Source organism: Panthera leo, chromosome B2 (genome assembly GCF_018350215.1).
Source record: "Panthera leo isolate Ple1 chromosome B2, P.leo_Ple1_pat1.1, whole genome shotgun sequence".
NCBI lineage: Eukaryota > Metazoa > Chordata > Mammalia > Carnivora > Felidae > Panthera > Panthera leo.
This window is the reverse complement of record NC_056683.1, coordinates 29,272,433-29,289,344: the sequence shown is the minus strand read 5'-3', so window position 1 is coordinate 29,289,344 and position 16,912 is coordinate 29,272,433. Positions and strand designations below refer to the sequence as shown.

At 48.0% G+C, this 16,912-nt stretch overlaps 1 protein-coding gene across 2 annotated transcripts; it reads left to right on the top strand.

The window, feature by feature from the left end:
- Positions 1 to 1,113: 1,113 nt before the first annotated feature.
- Positions 1,114 to 16,908, top strand: DHX16 (DEAH-box helicase 16). Of its 2 annotated transcripts, none has more exons than XM_042938127.1 (20): positions 1,114 to 1,543; positions 2,983 to 3,230; positions 3,317 to 3,479; positions 3,788 to 3,844; positions 7,462 to 7,716; positions 7,903 to 8,106; positions 8,187 to 8,378; positions 9,026 to 9,136; positions 9,308 to 9,423; positions 11,060 to 11,270; positions 11,467 to 11,565; positions 11,670 to 11,822; positions 13,231 to 13,371; positions 13,999 to 14,161; positions 14,260 to 14,378; positions 14,492 to 14,559; positions 15,266 to 15,428; positions 15,533 to 15,694; positions 15,985 to 16,158; positions 16,673 to 16,908. In XM_042938127.1, exons 1-20 carry the CDS (start codon positions 1,337 to 1,339, stop codon positions 16,799 to 16,801), a joined length of 3,135 nt encoding a protein of 1,044 aa, XP_042794061.1. In that variant the 5' UTR covers positions 1,114 to 1,336; the 3' UTR covers positions 16,802 to 16,908. The 2 variants fall into 2 exon arrangements, with proteins under 2 accessions (XP_042794061.1, XP_042794060.1); XM_042938126.1 differs by having other exon boundaries at positions 1,114 to 1,555.
- The last annotated feature ends 4 nt before the right edge of the window (positions 16,909 to 16,912 follow it).

Sequence of the window (16,912 nt, the reverse complement as noted above, 5' to 3'; positions counted from 1 at the left end):
TTTTTTTTTTTTTTTTTTTTTTCTTTCTAGTTTGCTAAGGTAGTAAAGACTTGTTTGAGTAGTTATAGTCCTACTATTACGGGAGTTTTCTCAGCCTAGTCAGAGGAGACTCCCTTTTACTAAATACAAAATAAGACAAAGTGATCTTAAACACATACCAAAAGTCTTCAATTTACTAGCAAAGGAACAAGCAAGGTGTTAGAACAATGAGCCAATTTAGAGAGGGTGTGAGTATAGAGGGAAACAATGCTTACATTAGTAGCTAATTAAGTAAAGATCCTAATCTGTTGTAACCCAGGAAAGCAGGGCAGGAAGCTCTGATATGCCTGTGGTGCCCAAAGTCCATCTCAGAAACAGAAAACAATGCATCTAAGAAGTCAATGCTAAGGAGCTACCTGTGGCTGTTGGATTATTTCATTTCCCAACAGTAGTGTCTGATCAGTCCAGTTAGTCATAAAAGTATGAAACAGGGTCAAACCGACGTCAGATAAGCAGAGAGCAAGGTAACAAGTTCTGCTTATTTTTTGATTAAATGCCACCAGAGAATTCAAGCGGTTAGCGAAAATGTAGAACACAGTTTACACATTTCTTAGTTTGGAGACTTTTAAAAATAACTTTAAGACAGCACAAAGAAAAAAGGGAACCTTTGTTTTTTTCCCAAATCCTGTTTCTTCCTGCTTGGAGGTCCTTGCTTATTCCTAACCTGTATTCCTTCCTGCTGCAGGTACAGTGCTAACAAAGGTAACTCCTAAACAGCATGGGCTAATCTTTCATCAGCATGTACCTGACCTTCCATTTGAAAGAGAATCTCCCCCCACAACACACAAACCTTGCATTATTTTTTGACATATTTTTGACCATAGGACTTACATGTTTTATTATGTATCTCGTCTTCGACCCTCCCTTCGGTAAGGGATTTTTTCTGATTAGTTCTTTGCCATATCCCCAGCAACTAAAATTGTGCTTAGCACACAGCATTTGTTGAATGAATAAATGAGAGAGGCATCCACAGACCGACCATCAGGGGACGACTGAGGAACTTAGTAGAGGCGGAAATAGAACATTTTATCCCGAGCCTCAGGGGCGGTACCGCGAGGTTTGAACTCGCTCGGCCACCATAGTGCTTAGACCGGAAATGAGCGGACGCTTCCGGCCTCGGTGGTCCGGGAGGAAGGTTTGGGGCTGTCGAAAACCAAACCTCAAGGTCCTAAGGCAGGTCCTTTGCGGAGCTGAGACTCCAGCCTAGGACTCCAGGTCTCCGGGCCTCCGACGGGACGGCCGCCAGCGTGGCTGCTCGAGAGAATTCAGGGCCAGGAACGGGGCAGCGTGGGTCACCATGGCGACGCCAGCTGGGCTGGAGCGCTGGGTGCAGGACGAGCTGCACTCGGTGTTGGGGTTGAGCGAACGGCATGTAGCCCAATTTCTGATCGGTACCGCGCAGCGCTGTGCCTCGGCCGAGGAGTTCGTGCAGCGCCTCCGAGACACCGATACTCTGGACCTCAGCGGGCCGGCCCGGGACTTCGCCCTGAGACTCTGGAACAAGGTGTGGGAAAGGGTGAGGCAGGGCCCACCGGGAGAGGAGGTGGAGCAGGGGAGGGGCCCCAGTTTATTTGTCCTGGTGAGACTGGGCTAACTGTTGTTCGGGGAATTAAATAAGCTCAGTTTACAAGCGCCTAGCCTTGTCCGTTGTCGCCTGGGTCCTGTGCTAGGTGCTGGACGTCCAGCTGTGGGGAGAAGTTCAAGGAGGGTTAAGTGCTACAGAGCAGTGTTTCTTGAACTTTAATATGCAGAGACTCATTCAAGACCCTTGTTAAAGTGCAGATTCCGATTTATTAGTTATGGGATGGGATCTTAATTTTTGCATTTCTAACTAGTTTCCGGGTAAATCCGATAGTCCACAGACTACACTTTGAATAGCGAGGCCAGAGAAGAGAGGTGCTGGGGCACTTGGGTGGCTCAGTGGGTAAAGCGTCCGACTTCAGCTCGGGTCAGGATCTCCCGCTCTTGAGTTGGAGCCCTGCCACCAGCTCTGTGCTGACAACTCAGAGCCTGAATCCTGCTTCGGATTCTGTCTCCCTCTGTCTCTGCCCCTCCCCCGCTCACTCTCTGTCTCTCTCTTTCTCTCTCAGAAATAAATAAACATTAAAAATTTTTAAAAAGAGAGAGAGAGAAGTTCTGTGGAAGGGCAGAAAAAGGTAGCAGTACTGATCAAGGCATGAGGGCCCAAAAATTCCTTGAAATTTGTCAGAGAAGGGGAAAGTAGTAAAGGTGTAAAGGTGAGCTTCTAGAGGACAGAACTGTGTATTTCTTGTCTTTGTATTTCTCTCACCTGACAGCACCTTACAAAACAGGTATATGGAAGAGTGAAAGTGTTTGGCATGTTGCTAGAATGGCATATAGCCTGCTTTAGCTGTCTGGTGAGAGATATGGTGCCTGGTGAGAGATAAGTTTAGAATGTAAGTAAGATGAGGGTAGATGATTTATGTTAATCTGTTTAGCATCTCTGGAATCTGATACAGTGCCAGACATATGACAAGCCTTTGCAAATCAATCCTCGTAGCATGTCGGCCGCCAGCATGGCTGCTTCAGAGAATTAAGGGCCAGGAACGGGGCGCGTGGGTCATCATGACGACACCGGCTGGGCTGGAGCACTGGGTGCAGTGGTATCAGAATGACTTAATCATGAGGAACAACAGAGGCTGAGCAACTGAGAATTGATTTTGAGAATGCAAAATAAACTCCATGAAGGCAGGGATTTTTGTCTTTCGTTTATTCCTGTGTTCGTACCTAGCAAGTACCTGGTGCATTGGACAGGTTTCAATAAATGTTAATTACTGGATGAACATGGTGTGAAGCCATTGGGAAGAGGGACAATGAAGGCTGGTTTAAGATCAGGTCATTCCTTAAATTTGGAATGGGGCAAACTTGGTGGGCAGAGATCAGGAGTTGCTCACATCCCATTATCTTCCCTCCTACTGAAAGGTACCACGGAAGGCAGTGGTAGAAAAGCCAGCTCGAGTGGCAGAGCGAGAGGCCCGAGCCCTGCTAGAGAAGAACCTATCCTATAAGTTGCTGGAAGACAGTGAGGAGAGCAGTGAGGAGACCGTAGGTAGAGCTGGGAGCAATGTCCAGAAGAAGCGTAAAAAACGGAAACACCTCAGGAAGAAACGTCAGGATGAAGAGGAAGAAGAGGAGCAAGAAGTTTCTGAGAAGGAGAAGAGAAAGACAGGGTAAGACAGAAGCAGGATGGGGCAGGGGATGATGGGATGATAAACCTTCTAGGAGGCCTTATGTGATCCTTCGGGCTGGGCTGCAGAGGAAGTAAACAGCTGACTGAGAAGCCAGAGTCGGAGGATGAGTGGGAGAGGACTGAGCGAGAGCGCCTTCAGGACCTGGAGGAACGTGATGCCTTTGCTGAGAGGGTTCGGCAGCGGGACAAGGATCGGACTCGAAATGTCTTGGAGCGGTCAGACAAGAAGGTACATAGGAGCAGCATGTTTTGTAAATCCCCAGGAATATTCCTGGTTGGGTGTGATTGCAGAGATAGTAATCTTTGGGAAGACCAGCGATGGCCTCTGGTGGTATTCATCTGTATGGTAAAAGGACCCCTCTGGGTGCTTTGGCTAAGGCGACCCTCTGCTGAACCTGTAGCCCTAGAGATTCCCACTGAGAAGGGACATTTCTTCATGCTATGGTATATCAAAACCTTGTGATTCTAAAGGGGGAGTGACTGTGGCTTTGGGAGATTTTGTCCTCACAGTGCTTTACTCTTGGTTTCTTTTCCTAGGCTTATGAAGAGGCTCAGAAGCGCCTCAAGATGGCTGAGGAAGACCGGAAAGCCATGGTGAGTCCCAGTGCCCAAGAAGCCAACATCAGAAGGCAAAAGGAAAGACTTTCTAATGAAGTGGTTTGGGGTAGGGGAAAAAGGACACGAAATACAGCGGGGATGCTGATGGGGTGTCAGGTCCCTGTTGACAGGAGCCTACCAAGGACAAACTTAAGTTGTAGAGGGAAGGAAGCTACACACAAACCCTCCTGACTCCTTAGAATTAAATCACGCTGTGTTCGTAAAGGAAGTGTGAGCTTTCCCTTTTCCTGAGACTTAATGAGATGTAATCAAAAGGCATCTGGAACATCAAGGGGGGTGGCTGGAGGGCAGGGGCAGGGCAGCTATCCCACTGCCCAGGGATCTGCCTAGGGATATGCTGACCATTCAGTTTGGACACACCCAGTTCCAAATACCTTCGTACCATCTAGTCTCTCTATCCCGGACATGGCCTTGTGATCTTCCTCTAGTTTCCTGAGTTGGTCTTCTTACTGAATGGGGACACAACCCTTGTAATTCATGAACTGAACTTGTTATGGTATAAGTTTAGTTAGGGTAGGTGGTTTTCCAAAGGTTTGGTCTTCCCAAGTAAGGTTATACTTTGGTTTCTCAAAAGAATTTTGAGACTCTTGATGTCCTAAGAATGACCTATTAGAACTCAGGTCTCTCCTGACCAAGCCGTCTCGTGACCCACCCCACAAAACAATTGTGGTCAGAGAGTACTAAGACATTTGTCTGTACAGGTGTAATGTTTTTATTTGCCAGAATTTAATTTTCCTTTTCTTTTTGAATCATGAAAACTTCCAAACAAATAAGAATGTTGAAAGCATTAGTATAATGAACATTCATATAAACTGGATTCAGAAATGGTTAATTTTTTTCTTAAGTTTTTTTTTTTTTAATGTTTATTTTAGAGAGCGAGCACATGTATGAGCGGGAGAGAGGCAGAGAGAGAGAGGGAACAGAGGATCTGAAGGGGACTCTGTTCTCAGAGCAGAGAACCCCATGCAGGGTTCGAACTCACAAACTGTGAGATCATGACCTGAACTGAAGTAGGATGCTTAACCAACTGAGCCACCCAGGCACCCCTAGAAATGGTTAATATTATGTGTAGTATTTGCGATGTCTGTGTGAGTGTAGGCTTTTTTTTCTTTTTGAACCATTTAAAAGAGTTTAGACATGGCATATTATCCTATTAACATGTACCTTCTAAAAATAAAGATATTGTCCTCTAAAGCCACAGTGCCATTGTCACACCCCAGAAGATGAACAGTACTTCTCATGTGTCAACTAGGAACCTGTCCATAGTAAAACTTCCCCAGTTACCCCAAAATGTGTTTAGTAACTGCTTTTCCAAGCAGGAACCCAGTTAAATTTCCTACATTACATTTGGTGTTTCAGACTGTTATATATTTTTTTGTTTCATTCTCTCTCTCTCTCTCTCTCTCTCTCTCTCTCTCTCATCTTGTACTATGTCCTACATTCTGGATTTATCTGACGCTTATCTTGTGGTATTGAGTTCTTCTATGCCCCATGCTTCCTTTAAAGTGGAAATTATATCTAAATCTTGCCTCAACTCAGATTAAAAAGTTGTGACAGGAACACCTCTTGGGTGGCGATGTGCACTTCACATTATACCACATCAGGGGGGACATCCTATCCGATGGCTACCTGTTAGTGCAGATATCCTTTTTGCCAACAGCCTTTCATCTAATGGTTTTAGTAGCCATTAGATGCAGATCCTTTCCTGAATCTGCTGTTTCACTGGGGATTGCAGAAGGTGATTTTTGGAGTTTGACATCCCTTCTACATTTTTTGGCTATCCTTGTTATGTAAAGAAGAGCTTTTCCTTAACAAGTAGGAATGAGCTATCATTCCTTTTTAAAAGGCAGGGAAAATGTTTAATTACTAATTTTCAGAGTAAGGAGTTTGGTGTAACAGCCACCTCACTGGGGGCAAAAGCTTTTTCCCATTCTTAGTGTGTATGTGTGTCACATTGGACTCACGAATTTCTATTTTGCAGTATTTTATAGTTTCATATCATTATTCTTTTTTTTTTTTTATTTTGAGAGACAGTGCATGTGCATGAGTGGGGAAAGGGCAGAAAGAGAGGGAGAGAGAGAGAGAGAGAGAGAGAGAGAGAGAGAGAGAGAATCCCAAGCAGGCTTCACTTTGTCAATGCAGAGCCCAATGTAGGATTCCATTCCACGAACTGTGAGATTATGACCTGAGCTGAAATCAAGAGTTAGATGCTTGGGGCGCCTGGGTGGCGCAGTCGGTTAAGCGTCCGACTTCAGCCAGGTCACGATCTCGCGGTCCGTGAGTTCGAGCCCCGCGTCAGGCTCTGGGCTGATGGCTCGGAGCCTGGAGCCTGTTTCCGATTCTGTGTCTCCCTCTCTCTCTGCCCTTCCCCCGTTCATGCTCTGTCTTTCTCTGTCCCAAAAATAAATAAAAAAACGTTGAAAAAAAAATTTAAAAAAAAAAAAAAAAAAAAGAGTTAGATGCTTAACTGACTGAGCCACCCAGGTGCCCTATCATGATTCTTTTTGATGTTTATATTGCCCTGGGTTGTTTTTGTTTGTTTGTTTGTATGTTTGTTTGTTTGTTTGTTTTAGTAATAGCTACACCCAGTGTGGGGTTTGAACTCAGGATCCTGAGATCAAGAGTTCCATGCTCTTCTGACTAAGCCAGCCAGGTGCCCCTCAAATTGCCCTGGTTTTTTGTCCATATTTTAAAAGGATATCTTCTGCTTTACCCATCAGGTTGGAAGGGTATTTGATTGTGTACTCACATTAGATCATGAGCATAAACTTTTAAGTCTTCACAGAACGAACAAGAAAAGCCAAGCAATTAAACCGAATTGGAGCCCCCAACGAAAGGGCTTAATGAGGTTTTGCCACCACAGTAGAGGAGGTTGTTGTGATCTGGAGAAGACAATGTTGCCACAGTGGGAGGGCTCAGGATGAGAGCTGAGAAAGGTCTTATGGATGTGGCCAGTCTTTTATTGGTATCCATAATATGTCCTAAAAAGCTCATATCAAAGGAACCTGTAGAAGCCAAATGACACATTGTAGGAGGCGGGGAGAGGTTAGTTTCAGAGAGCTAGGCCTTTCTAATTACATCTTGCCTTACAGAACACTTTCTGATGTTATACTTCCATTTTTTTGTATATAGTGTATTTTTCCCCTTTTCCCAAACCATAGTCATTTGATTTAAGACCAGGGAGCATCTAACAGACTGAAGATTACCTACTGTTTTTGGCACAGCCAGTGGTTTTCGTTTGAGACCTGTGCTTCTAAATGCTGGTATTAGCCCTTTTGTTTTCCTCCTTTCCACTAAGTTGAATAAAATAATAATATAATCTAAAATATTCAAATAATTGCCCTGATGTATTTGTGTTGACAAAGATGGTGAGACTGTCCAGAAGTCCTTCCAGTTGGATCGTGCTGCTAGAAGATAGTGTGTGGGGTCAGTGTGTGGCTTTCAGAGAGGCCCAGCTTGGAGTATACCATTAGGTTGGACATTGCAGAGGGACATTGCCAGCCTGTTGGGGAATTTGTCACTTTTACAGATAGATAAGGAAAGGGGTTGCTATTCTAATAAGATAAGGATTTGGTTGCCCTGTCCTGACCCAGGTCCCTGAGCTGCGGAAGAAATCCCGCCGAGAGTACTTGGCTAAGAGGGAACGAGAGAAACTTGAGGATCTGGAGGCTGAGCTGGCTGATGAGGAGTTCCTTTTTGGGGATGTGGAGCTGAGCCGACATGAGCGGCGGGAGCTCAAATACAAGCGGCGAGTGCGGGACTTGGCCCGAGAGTACCGGGCTGCTGGGGAGCAGGAGAAGCTGGAGGCCACCAATCGTTACCATATGCCTGAGGAAACCCGAGGACAGGTGAGATTAAGCAGAATCAGCTTCAGCCCTGCTCCCCAAGCTGAGGGGAGGGAGGTCTTGAAGGCATTGACCAGGGCTGTGGCTGGCCCCTTCTTTGTCTTGCCTTTCCTGGTGGGCAGGGGTAGTGACTGGGGAGGAGGGGCCTGGAAAGAGGGCATCACCTATCTTCACATGTCCTCTCCATAGCCAGCACGAGCTATGGATCTAGGGGAGGAGGAATCAGGTGCCCCTGGGGAGGAGCAGCGGCGCTGGGAGGAGGCCCGGCTGGGGGCAGCGTCCCTGAAATTTGGGGCCCGAGATGCTGCCTCCCAGAAGCCCAAGTATCAGCTGGTGCTGGAGGAAGAGGAGACCATCGAGTTTGTCCGGGCCACTCAGCTCCAGGGTGACGAGGTGAGCGGGAGAACTCTGGGACATCCTAAGGAGGTTGGGAAGCTGGCTCTGAAGCTCATGCCATTCTTTCTCCTTCTCAGGAGCCATCAGGCCCACCACCTCCAACCCAGGCTCAGCAGAAAGAGTCCATCCAGGCTGTCCGCCGCAGCCTCCCAGTGTTCCCATTCCGTGAGGAGCTCCTGGCTGCTATTGCTAATCATCAGGTCCTCATCATCGAGGGTGAGACAGGCTCCGGGAAGACCACCCAGATCCCGCAGTATCTCTTTGAGGAGGTACAGTCATCCACACCCTCCAGGTTGCTGGGCACTGGCCCTTGACAAGCACAGTCCTGTCAGACCTTCTTTTACATGGTGTTTTGAGTAGCTGCTTACCTTTTCGTCTTCAGTCACTTAGTCTTTTCCTCTAAATTGTGAGTTTCTTAAGAATAAGGACAAACCCTTTATGTTTCTATTCTCACTTGCTGCCACAATGTTTGTGTCTGGTTCCATACATTCATGTTGGAAGAACATGTAAAGTGGATAGATGGTGGGCTGTGGACCTTCCCATGCCAGCCAGCTCAGCTGTTGCTCCTCTGCAGGGGCCAAAGAACGAAGAGTCAAAGGACTCATTTTCCTTTTTCACCTTCTTTTGTTTTCCATTGCATCTGGGTCTGCCCCAGTTGTCTGTCCTGTTCCCCCTCAAATCTAGCAGGGCCTGAACATGATTACCCAGACGCTGGGACTCTCAGGGCTGGGTGACGACGCCCTCAAGGGCCCTAGGTGTGCTGTCCTATCCGTTTGCCCTTGTGGTCTGGTTTTCAGGTTCTGTCTGTTCCCTCCATTCCCCCTGCCCTGTCATGAATTTACATCTCTTTCTCTGAATTGTCCTGGGTTCCAGGAGCATATTTAACAAAGAGAAAACCTCTTCTCTTGTCATTCAGGGTTACACAAAGAAGGGAATGAAGATTGCCTGCACCCAGCCCCGGAGAGTGGCAGCCATGAGTGTGGCTGCCCGAGTGGCCCGGGAGATGGGTGTGAAGCTTGGGAATGAGGTGAGATATGTGGGGACCGAAGGGCGAGGGGAGCCTCTAGGGTCTGGGACGTAGCCCACACTGCACAGGGCTTCACACCACAGGTCCAGGCCCTGGCACCTCGTCCCCTAGCCCTGCACTCCCTTCAGGGAGCACCAGCCCAATTTTGATTGCTAATGGCCCCCTTAACAGGTTGGCTATAGCATCCGCTTTGAGGACTGCACGTCGGAGCGAACTGTCCTCCGCTACATGACAGATGGGATGCTCCTCCGGGAGTTCCTCTCTGAACCTGACCTTGCAAGTTACAGGTACACAAGGGGTCCCCACCTCCCACAAGAGAGCCACCATCTTCTCCTCTACCCCATCTGCTGCCTTCCTCCCCCTTCAGTATCTTCCTGTATCTCCTTTAATTTCTGGCCTTTCTTCTCTTTAGTCTTACCCAGCTAGTTTGGCCTTTGTCTTCTGACTAGCCCACCACTTCTTAGATCTTTATGGTGTGGATGGTACTAGGACTGAACTGCAGGCGCCATAGAGATGGGGTAGAAGAGACTGCAGAGAAGTCCTCTCCCTTCCCTGCCCACCCACCGCCCCCTGCCCTGTTGCTTCCAGAGTGTAGAAAATACCAGGATGGTAAAGTAGTGCTGTAGAGACTTGAAAAGCCATGTGAAGACCCTTTGAAGAAACTTAGAATGTTCAGCTTAGAGAGAAGAAACTCAGGGGACACATCCTGGTTCCCTCTAAACATGGGAAGGGGTGTTACTTGGAAAAAAAGGTCAGACTTGTTTCACGTGACTACAGACAGTACATGGAGCAACCATGGGAGAGGTTATAGTGAGACAGATTTCAGCACAATACCAAGAAGCCAGAGTGGTGATTGGAGGGGCTGTCAGTATGCCTGGACCCTCACTCTTGGGCCTTTGGCCAAAGTCTTGGAGTGCCTTGGCCTGTGAATAGTGAGTTCTCAGTGTTGGTGTTGGCCAAGCAGGGCTTTGCATGAACATGTGTTTAGGAGGAGAAGGGATCTGTGCATGGGCTAGTGGTGGGGTCAGGCCAGCTGAGCAATATGTGCCTTTTTAACTTTTAGGAGGCTATAGATTTCTGGTCCTAGGATATCATATATGGAGCAATAGAACAAATATAATTTGAGCCTTCACATCCCTTGCAAAAATCTCAGAACCCATAGAAGGCTAGCCAGTGTAAGAGTGTTTGGGGCATGGAGTTTTCCCATCAAATCAGCCTGCTTTGTGAAACAGCTGGGGACTACACCAGCATAGTCAGGGTTAGGCACAAAGGGTTGAGCCAGGGGGTGAGCTCCTGCAGGCTTGACTGTCACTTGGAAATCCAAAGACTTGAGCAAGGATAAAGAAGCATGGCACACATGTAACTAAGGAGGAAACCAAGAAGCCTGCAAGGTCCTTTAAGTTTGGGGTAGAAAGACTTAACCGCTCCCTCTCTCCACAAAGAGGCAGCAGGACCAACAGGGACACATCACAGCAGTCCATTGGGAGCCTGGGAACTTCTGGGCTGTTCAGATCGTGGTGGCTCAGATCTGTCTGTTCGAGCCCAGCCTTATTTGAAGAGGCCCTGCTCTCACTTTTTTTCCGCTTTAAAACAGATATTCTTACTTCTGTTGACTCTGACAGACCTTTGACTCTGATCCAGAGAGGATTGTCTGACTTGTCCTGGCCTTGGCTTCCAGCCTCCAGATCTTGGTTATTGTTGTCTGCCAGGCTGGAATAGGCTGCAGACCCTGGGGTCTTGACCTTCTTTAACTTTTTGTTGGTCTTCCTTAACTGGGGTGATTGGCTTCTCCTTGGAACTCCCTCCTCCCACATTCACCTTTGGGCTCTTTACTTCCATTTGTGTCCTTATCCAGGGCACCCTAGTGTCCTCTCCTGCAATGCCCAGCTTTCCTTGCTCACTGCTCCCCTGTTCTTTCCCCAGCGTGGTGATGGTAGATGAGGCTCATGAACGGACCCTACACACAGACATTCTCTTTGGGTTGATCAAGGATGTTGCTCGCTTCCGGCCTGAGCTGAAGGTCTTGGTGGCTTCAGCCACACTGGACACTGCCCGTTTTTCCACCTTCTTTGATGACGCCCCTGTCTTCCGAATCCCTGGACGCAGGTTTCCAGTTGACATCTTCTATACCAAGGTGCTCCCCTCAGGGAGGATGGACTTAAGTGTGAGGCACCAAAGCTTGAGCCTTTGGAGAAGGTTGTTCTAAAGATGGAAGGGGAAATGGAGAGTCCAAAGGGGAACTGGGATAAAGTGGTTACTGAGCTGGGAGAAGAGGAAGAGGTTTCCTGAGCAGATGGCCTTCCTGTGACCCTTCTCCTCCTCATCCCCAGGCTCCAGAGGCTGACTACCTGGAAGCTTGTGTGGTGTCTGTGCTGCAGATCCATGTGACCCAGCCTCCCGGGGATATCCTGGTGTTCCTGACAGGACAGGTGTGACATGTAGGGGAGGGATGATGATGTGTGTATCCCAGGGGAAGACAGAGCTGGCATGTCAGCTGTATGTCACTGGACTGTTCTCCCCATCCCAAATCTAGGAGGAGATTGAGGCCGCCTGTGAGATGCTCCAGGATCGCTGCCGCCGCCTGGGCTCCAAAATCCGAGAGCTCTTGGTGTTACCCATATATGCCAACCTGCCTTCTGACATGCAAGCTCGAATCTTCCAGCCCACACCCCCTGGGGCACGAAAGGTTAGTTGGAGAAACCCACACAACTAGTAATGGAAAAGAGAGTATGTGCCTGCCCTGTGCAGGATATGTCCTGGGCACTGTTGCAGCTACAGGGTTCAGTAATAGTCCCTCACTTCCAGAGCTGGAGAGAGAGAATAATTCAGCATGAACTGAGACATAGCCAAATACATGATCTGTTAAGTAGCACTGTAGGGGTGCAGAGGAGGAGGGAGGTCCTTGGTGTGCCAGCAGGTTAGATTTGATCTGGACCTTTAAGAAAAATGGTGGGGAATATCAGAGCAAGGCCTAAGGTGAGTTTGAGATCAGAGCGTTATCTAGAAGGCTGAGTGGAAAGTTCACAAGGTGAAAACTTTGGACTGATATTAGGGAGGGCCTTTCATAGCAGTTGAAAGCATTTGGACTTCAGACGATTGGGTGGCATTCAAAAGGTTTTGAGCAAAGATGTAACTTTCATTCAACAAATATTTAACAAGCTCTCCCACATGCCAGTTACTGTTCTAGGGAACGAAGATACAGTGATAAACTAAGTCCCTAGCCTCCCAGAGTTTATAGTCTAACAGAGGTTAGGAGACAGTGGACATGTAAATACACAATGCTGATTTATGACAAATGCTAATGCTGTGGAGAAATACAGTGCAGCTTGGGAAGATGGAGACTGACTCTAGGGGGTGGGAGTGAGGAATGGCAGGGAAGTATTTTCCTTGGGGTGTAGGGAAGGCCTCTCCCTCTCCAGTAAGGTGAAAGGGAAGCTGAGGCCTGAACCTGGTGAGGGAGGGAGCCAGGCTGATAATCTGGGAGATGAGTGTGTCCAGCAGAGGTAAGAGCTTATGCAAAGGACCCGAGTGAGGAGTATGCTCGGACCAGCCTGGGAGCCTGGCTGGGAGCCCTTACTCAGAGGTAAGGTCAGAATGGTAGCCAGGGCTGGATGACTGAGGGCCTTAAGGGACTTGTATATAATTCTCAAGTAGGCAGGAAGCCATTGAAGGATGGGGTTAGAGACGTGACAAGTTAACATTTTTAAAGAACCATCTGGATGCCAGGTAAACAGGGCTTGGAGTAAAGCCAGGAAGACACATGAGGAGGCTATTGCAGGAAGTAGTGGGGGAGGGTGAATGTGAAAGTGGTGTTGGACAAGATGGAGGCAGGGACCTGGACCCACCCTCTCCCATTTCTGAAAAAAGTTCTAACTCCTCTTCTCCCTATTCCCTTTCCACATCATGTCCCTGTTTATCCCTACTTCTCCCTTGCCTCTGCCTGGCCTTGGACCTCTCTCCTGCCTTTGGATATGAATGCCCTCAGCTCTTGCCCCTTGTCTGCACCTGCTTGTCTACTTGAATCTTCCAGGATTACTTTTTCTAGGTAACTTGGTGGGTGGGGTCCCTGGGTGATTCTACATCCTTTCACTCAGGTGGTTGTGGCAACAAACATCGCTGAGACGTCACTCACCATAGAGGGCATCATTTATGTGCTGGATCCAGGGTTCTGTAAGCAGAAGAGCTACAACCCTCGCACAGGCATGGAATCCCTCACTGTCACACCCTGCAGCAAGGTCAGCCTGATTGGGCTCTAGCAGGGTCTCCATGGGGAAGGTTCAACTCAGAAACCTGTGGGAGCTTCTCAGAGGACAGGAAATAAGCAACCTACATCCTCTCAGATTTCTTTTTTTTTTTTTTTTTTTTTTTAACATTTATTCACTTCTGAGAGAGAGAGAGAGACAGAGCATGAGTGGGGGAGGGGCAGAGGGAGAGGGAGACACAGAATCAGAAGCAGGCTCCAGGCTCCAAGCTGTCAGCACAGGGCCCGACGCGGGGCTAGAACTCATGGACTGCGGGATCATGACCTGAGCCGAAGTTGGATGCTCAACCGACTGAGCCACCTAGGTGCCCCCTTTTTTTTAAATGTTCATTTATTTTTGAGAGAGACTGAGTGCGAGTGGCAAGGAGGGGCAGAGAGAAAGGGAGATACGGAATCCAAAGCAGGCTCCATGCTGTTAGCACAGAGCCCAACGTGGGGCTCAGACTCACTAACCATGAGATTGTGACCTGATCGGAAGTCAGATGCTTAACCGACCAAGTCACCCAGGTGCTCCCATCCTTTCAGATCTCTTGCATAAATATTGCCCTTTGTCTTTTCCCTCATCAGATTGTCAGCTGTCCTGCTTCTCCTTTCTTTCCAGGCCTCAGCCAATCAACGAGCTGGTCGGGCGGGTCGGGTGGCTGCAGGGAAGTGCTTCCGCCTGTATACCGCCTGGGCCTATCAGCATGAGCTGGAGGAAACCACTGTGCCAGAGATCCAGAGGACCAGCCTGGGCAATGTTGTGTTGCTGCTCAAGAGCTTAGGTTATTGGGGTCCCCCAGTTTTCCTGAGAGGAGGGAGGTGGGGTTAGAGTCACTGGTCCTTGCAGAGAAACTGTCTGTTCCCTCATATCTTTCTTTAGGGATCCATGACCTAATGCACTTTGATTTCCTGGACCCTCCACCATATGAGACCCTGCTGCTAGCCTTGGAGCAGTTGTATGCTCTGGGAGCCCTCAACCACCTTGGGGAGCTCACCACGGTGAGGTGGGAGGGCAGCATGGGCTGGGCAGGATGAAGGGATTGGGGGTAACCTCTTGAATGGTGGAGAGACACCTGAAGGAGGACTGGCCTCACCTCTCTTTCCTTCCTTAGTCTGGTCGAAAGATGGCAGAGCTACCAGTGGATCCCATGCTATCTAAAATGATCTTGGCCTCTGAAAAGTAAGCAACCCTCACCCTGCCCAAACCCCCAGCACACAAACCAGCTGTGCCTCTTTCTGTCTCTTGGGGCCATCTTTGTTATCTTGCTTTTTTTCTCTACTGTATTATTCTTTAACAAGTAAGTTAGAAAGCTCTTACTGCCCCTTTTGAGGCTCACAAGGGGCAGTAAGACACTGTCTTGCCCTTCCTTGATCGTGATATGAAATGGATAAGATTGACAGAAAATTTGGGGGCATGAATGGATGTGGAAGTCCCTTCACACCTGTGCAGAGTGCTATTTGTGGACTGGTTTGGGGACTTACTCATTCCTAAGGTTTCAGACTGTAACATTCAGATGTAGTTGTGGAGGGATCACCTTTAAATGCCATTCCCCTGCCATGGTTGAGGTCAGAGGTGATTACATGAAGTGCTGTCTTTCCCTGATGCACACAATACACACCTTCCTCCTATAGAACCCTCAGAAGTCCCAAGTGCTTTCCTGTCCCCACCTCCAAGGATAGCCCTCCTCTGTTATGTTTCATGTCCTCGACACGCATATTGCCATTGCTGCAACCAAAATCTGTCTGCTCTGGTTTGTAGCCATTATCCTAACCAACAGTTTCCATGTGAGGACATAGCTACACACAGTGATCACTTTTCCCCTCACCGTGTGTCTGTTCCTGTGTGTCTTCCTTTGAATCCTCATGTTTTCCCCTTCCTGCCCCAGGTATAGCTGTTCAGAAGAGATCCTGACAGTGGCTGCCATGCTCTCTGTCAACAATTCCATCTTCTACCGACCCAAGGACAAGGTCGTCCATGCTGACAATGCCCGTGTCAACTTTTTCCTCCCTGGTGGGGACCACCTGGTTCTGCTAAACGTTTATACACAGGTCACTGGGCATGGATGATGGGAATGAGGGAGACATGGGGGGAGACTCTGGTTCTGCTACTTATCCCCCCCACTTCTCCCCCCTTTTTTTAACCGTCTTCACAGTGGGCTGAGAGTGGTTACTCTTCCCAGTGGTGCTATGAAAACTTTGTACAATTCAGATCAATGCGCCGAGCCAGGGATGTGCGGGAACAGCTGGAGGGGCTCTTGGAACGAGTGGAAGTTGGTCTCAGCTCCTGCCAAGGGGACTATATTCGTGTACGCAAGGTCAGCGTTTCTTTAGTCTGCTGTTCCCCACACCCCCTCAATCTATGGAGCAAGCTTCTCCAGCGGCCTGCAGTCATCCCTCCAGCCTGAGGATATGTCCTCTTCCCCTGTGGAAAGTGTGCTCTTCTGTGCTTTCTCCCCCACGCCAATGAAGGTTCCTTCTCAGTGGGTTCTTCATGCATCCTTTACCTTTCTAGTTCTCCAGAAGCCTGAACTAAAAAGGTAGTGAGTGCTTAGGGTGCTTGGATATCTGGCTTTCTGGTTGACTTTCTTTCCTGTCTGCCCTTAAGGCCATCACAGCTGGTTACTTTTACCACACGGCGCGACTGACTCGTAGTGGCTATCGCACAGTCAAACAACAGCAGACAGTGTTCATTCACCCCAACTCCTCTCTCTTTGAGGAACAGCCACGCTGGCTGCTCTACCATGAACTTGTCTTGACCACCAAGGAATTCATGAGACAGGTGAGGGGACCTTCCCCTGCCCAGGAAGGTGGAGATATGTGGGGCGGTGGGATCCTAGCAAGCTCAAAATCCAGATTCAAGTTGCTGAGACCAGCAGAGAAAGGAAAACACATTGATTTAAGGTAGGATAAAATAGAAAGACATTGTTTCTAACAGCTGTGTCAGCATCTACTAAGATCTGCATACTCATTCAATGAATTAATGAATGAGAATGCCTGTTGTCTCAGTATTTTCAGATGCTGGGATGAGAATGGTGAACAAAGCAGATGTGGTCTCTGTCATGAGTGTAGTTTATATAGCTTTATGATCAGATTTTTTAGGGATAGTTTGCTTGGGATCCTGAATGACATGTAGAGGTGTGTCTGCCTTTGGGGTATATAGTATTAGAACCTGGCACCTTTCCCCTAGCCCTGTAGTCAAAGGTGGAAAAAAAGAAACTTTTTGGTCAAACACGTACATTATGAATCTAGTTTGGAAAAAGGGGAACCCTGCTAATTTTTTTCATCTCTTCTAGGTATTAGAGATTGAAAGCAGTTGGCTTCTGGAGGTAGCTCCCCACTATTATAAGGCCAAGGAGCTAGAAGATCCCCATTCTAAGAAAATGCCAAAAAAAATAGGCAAGACACGAGAAGAGCTAGGGTAAAGAGAAGGGAACACAAACACAACCCAACGCCAGCTCCTTTTCTTTCTGTAGTATTATTTAATATCTATTAATAAAAGTATTTTTGGAATAAAGCTTTGTAGGAACTTTTGA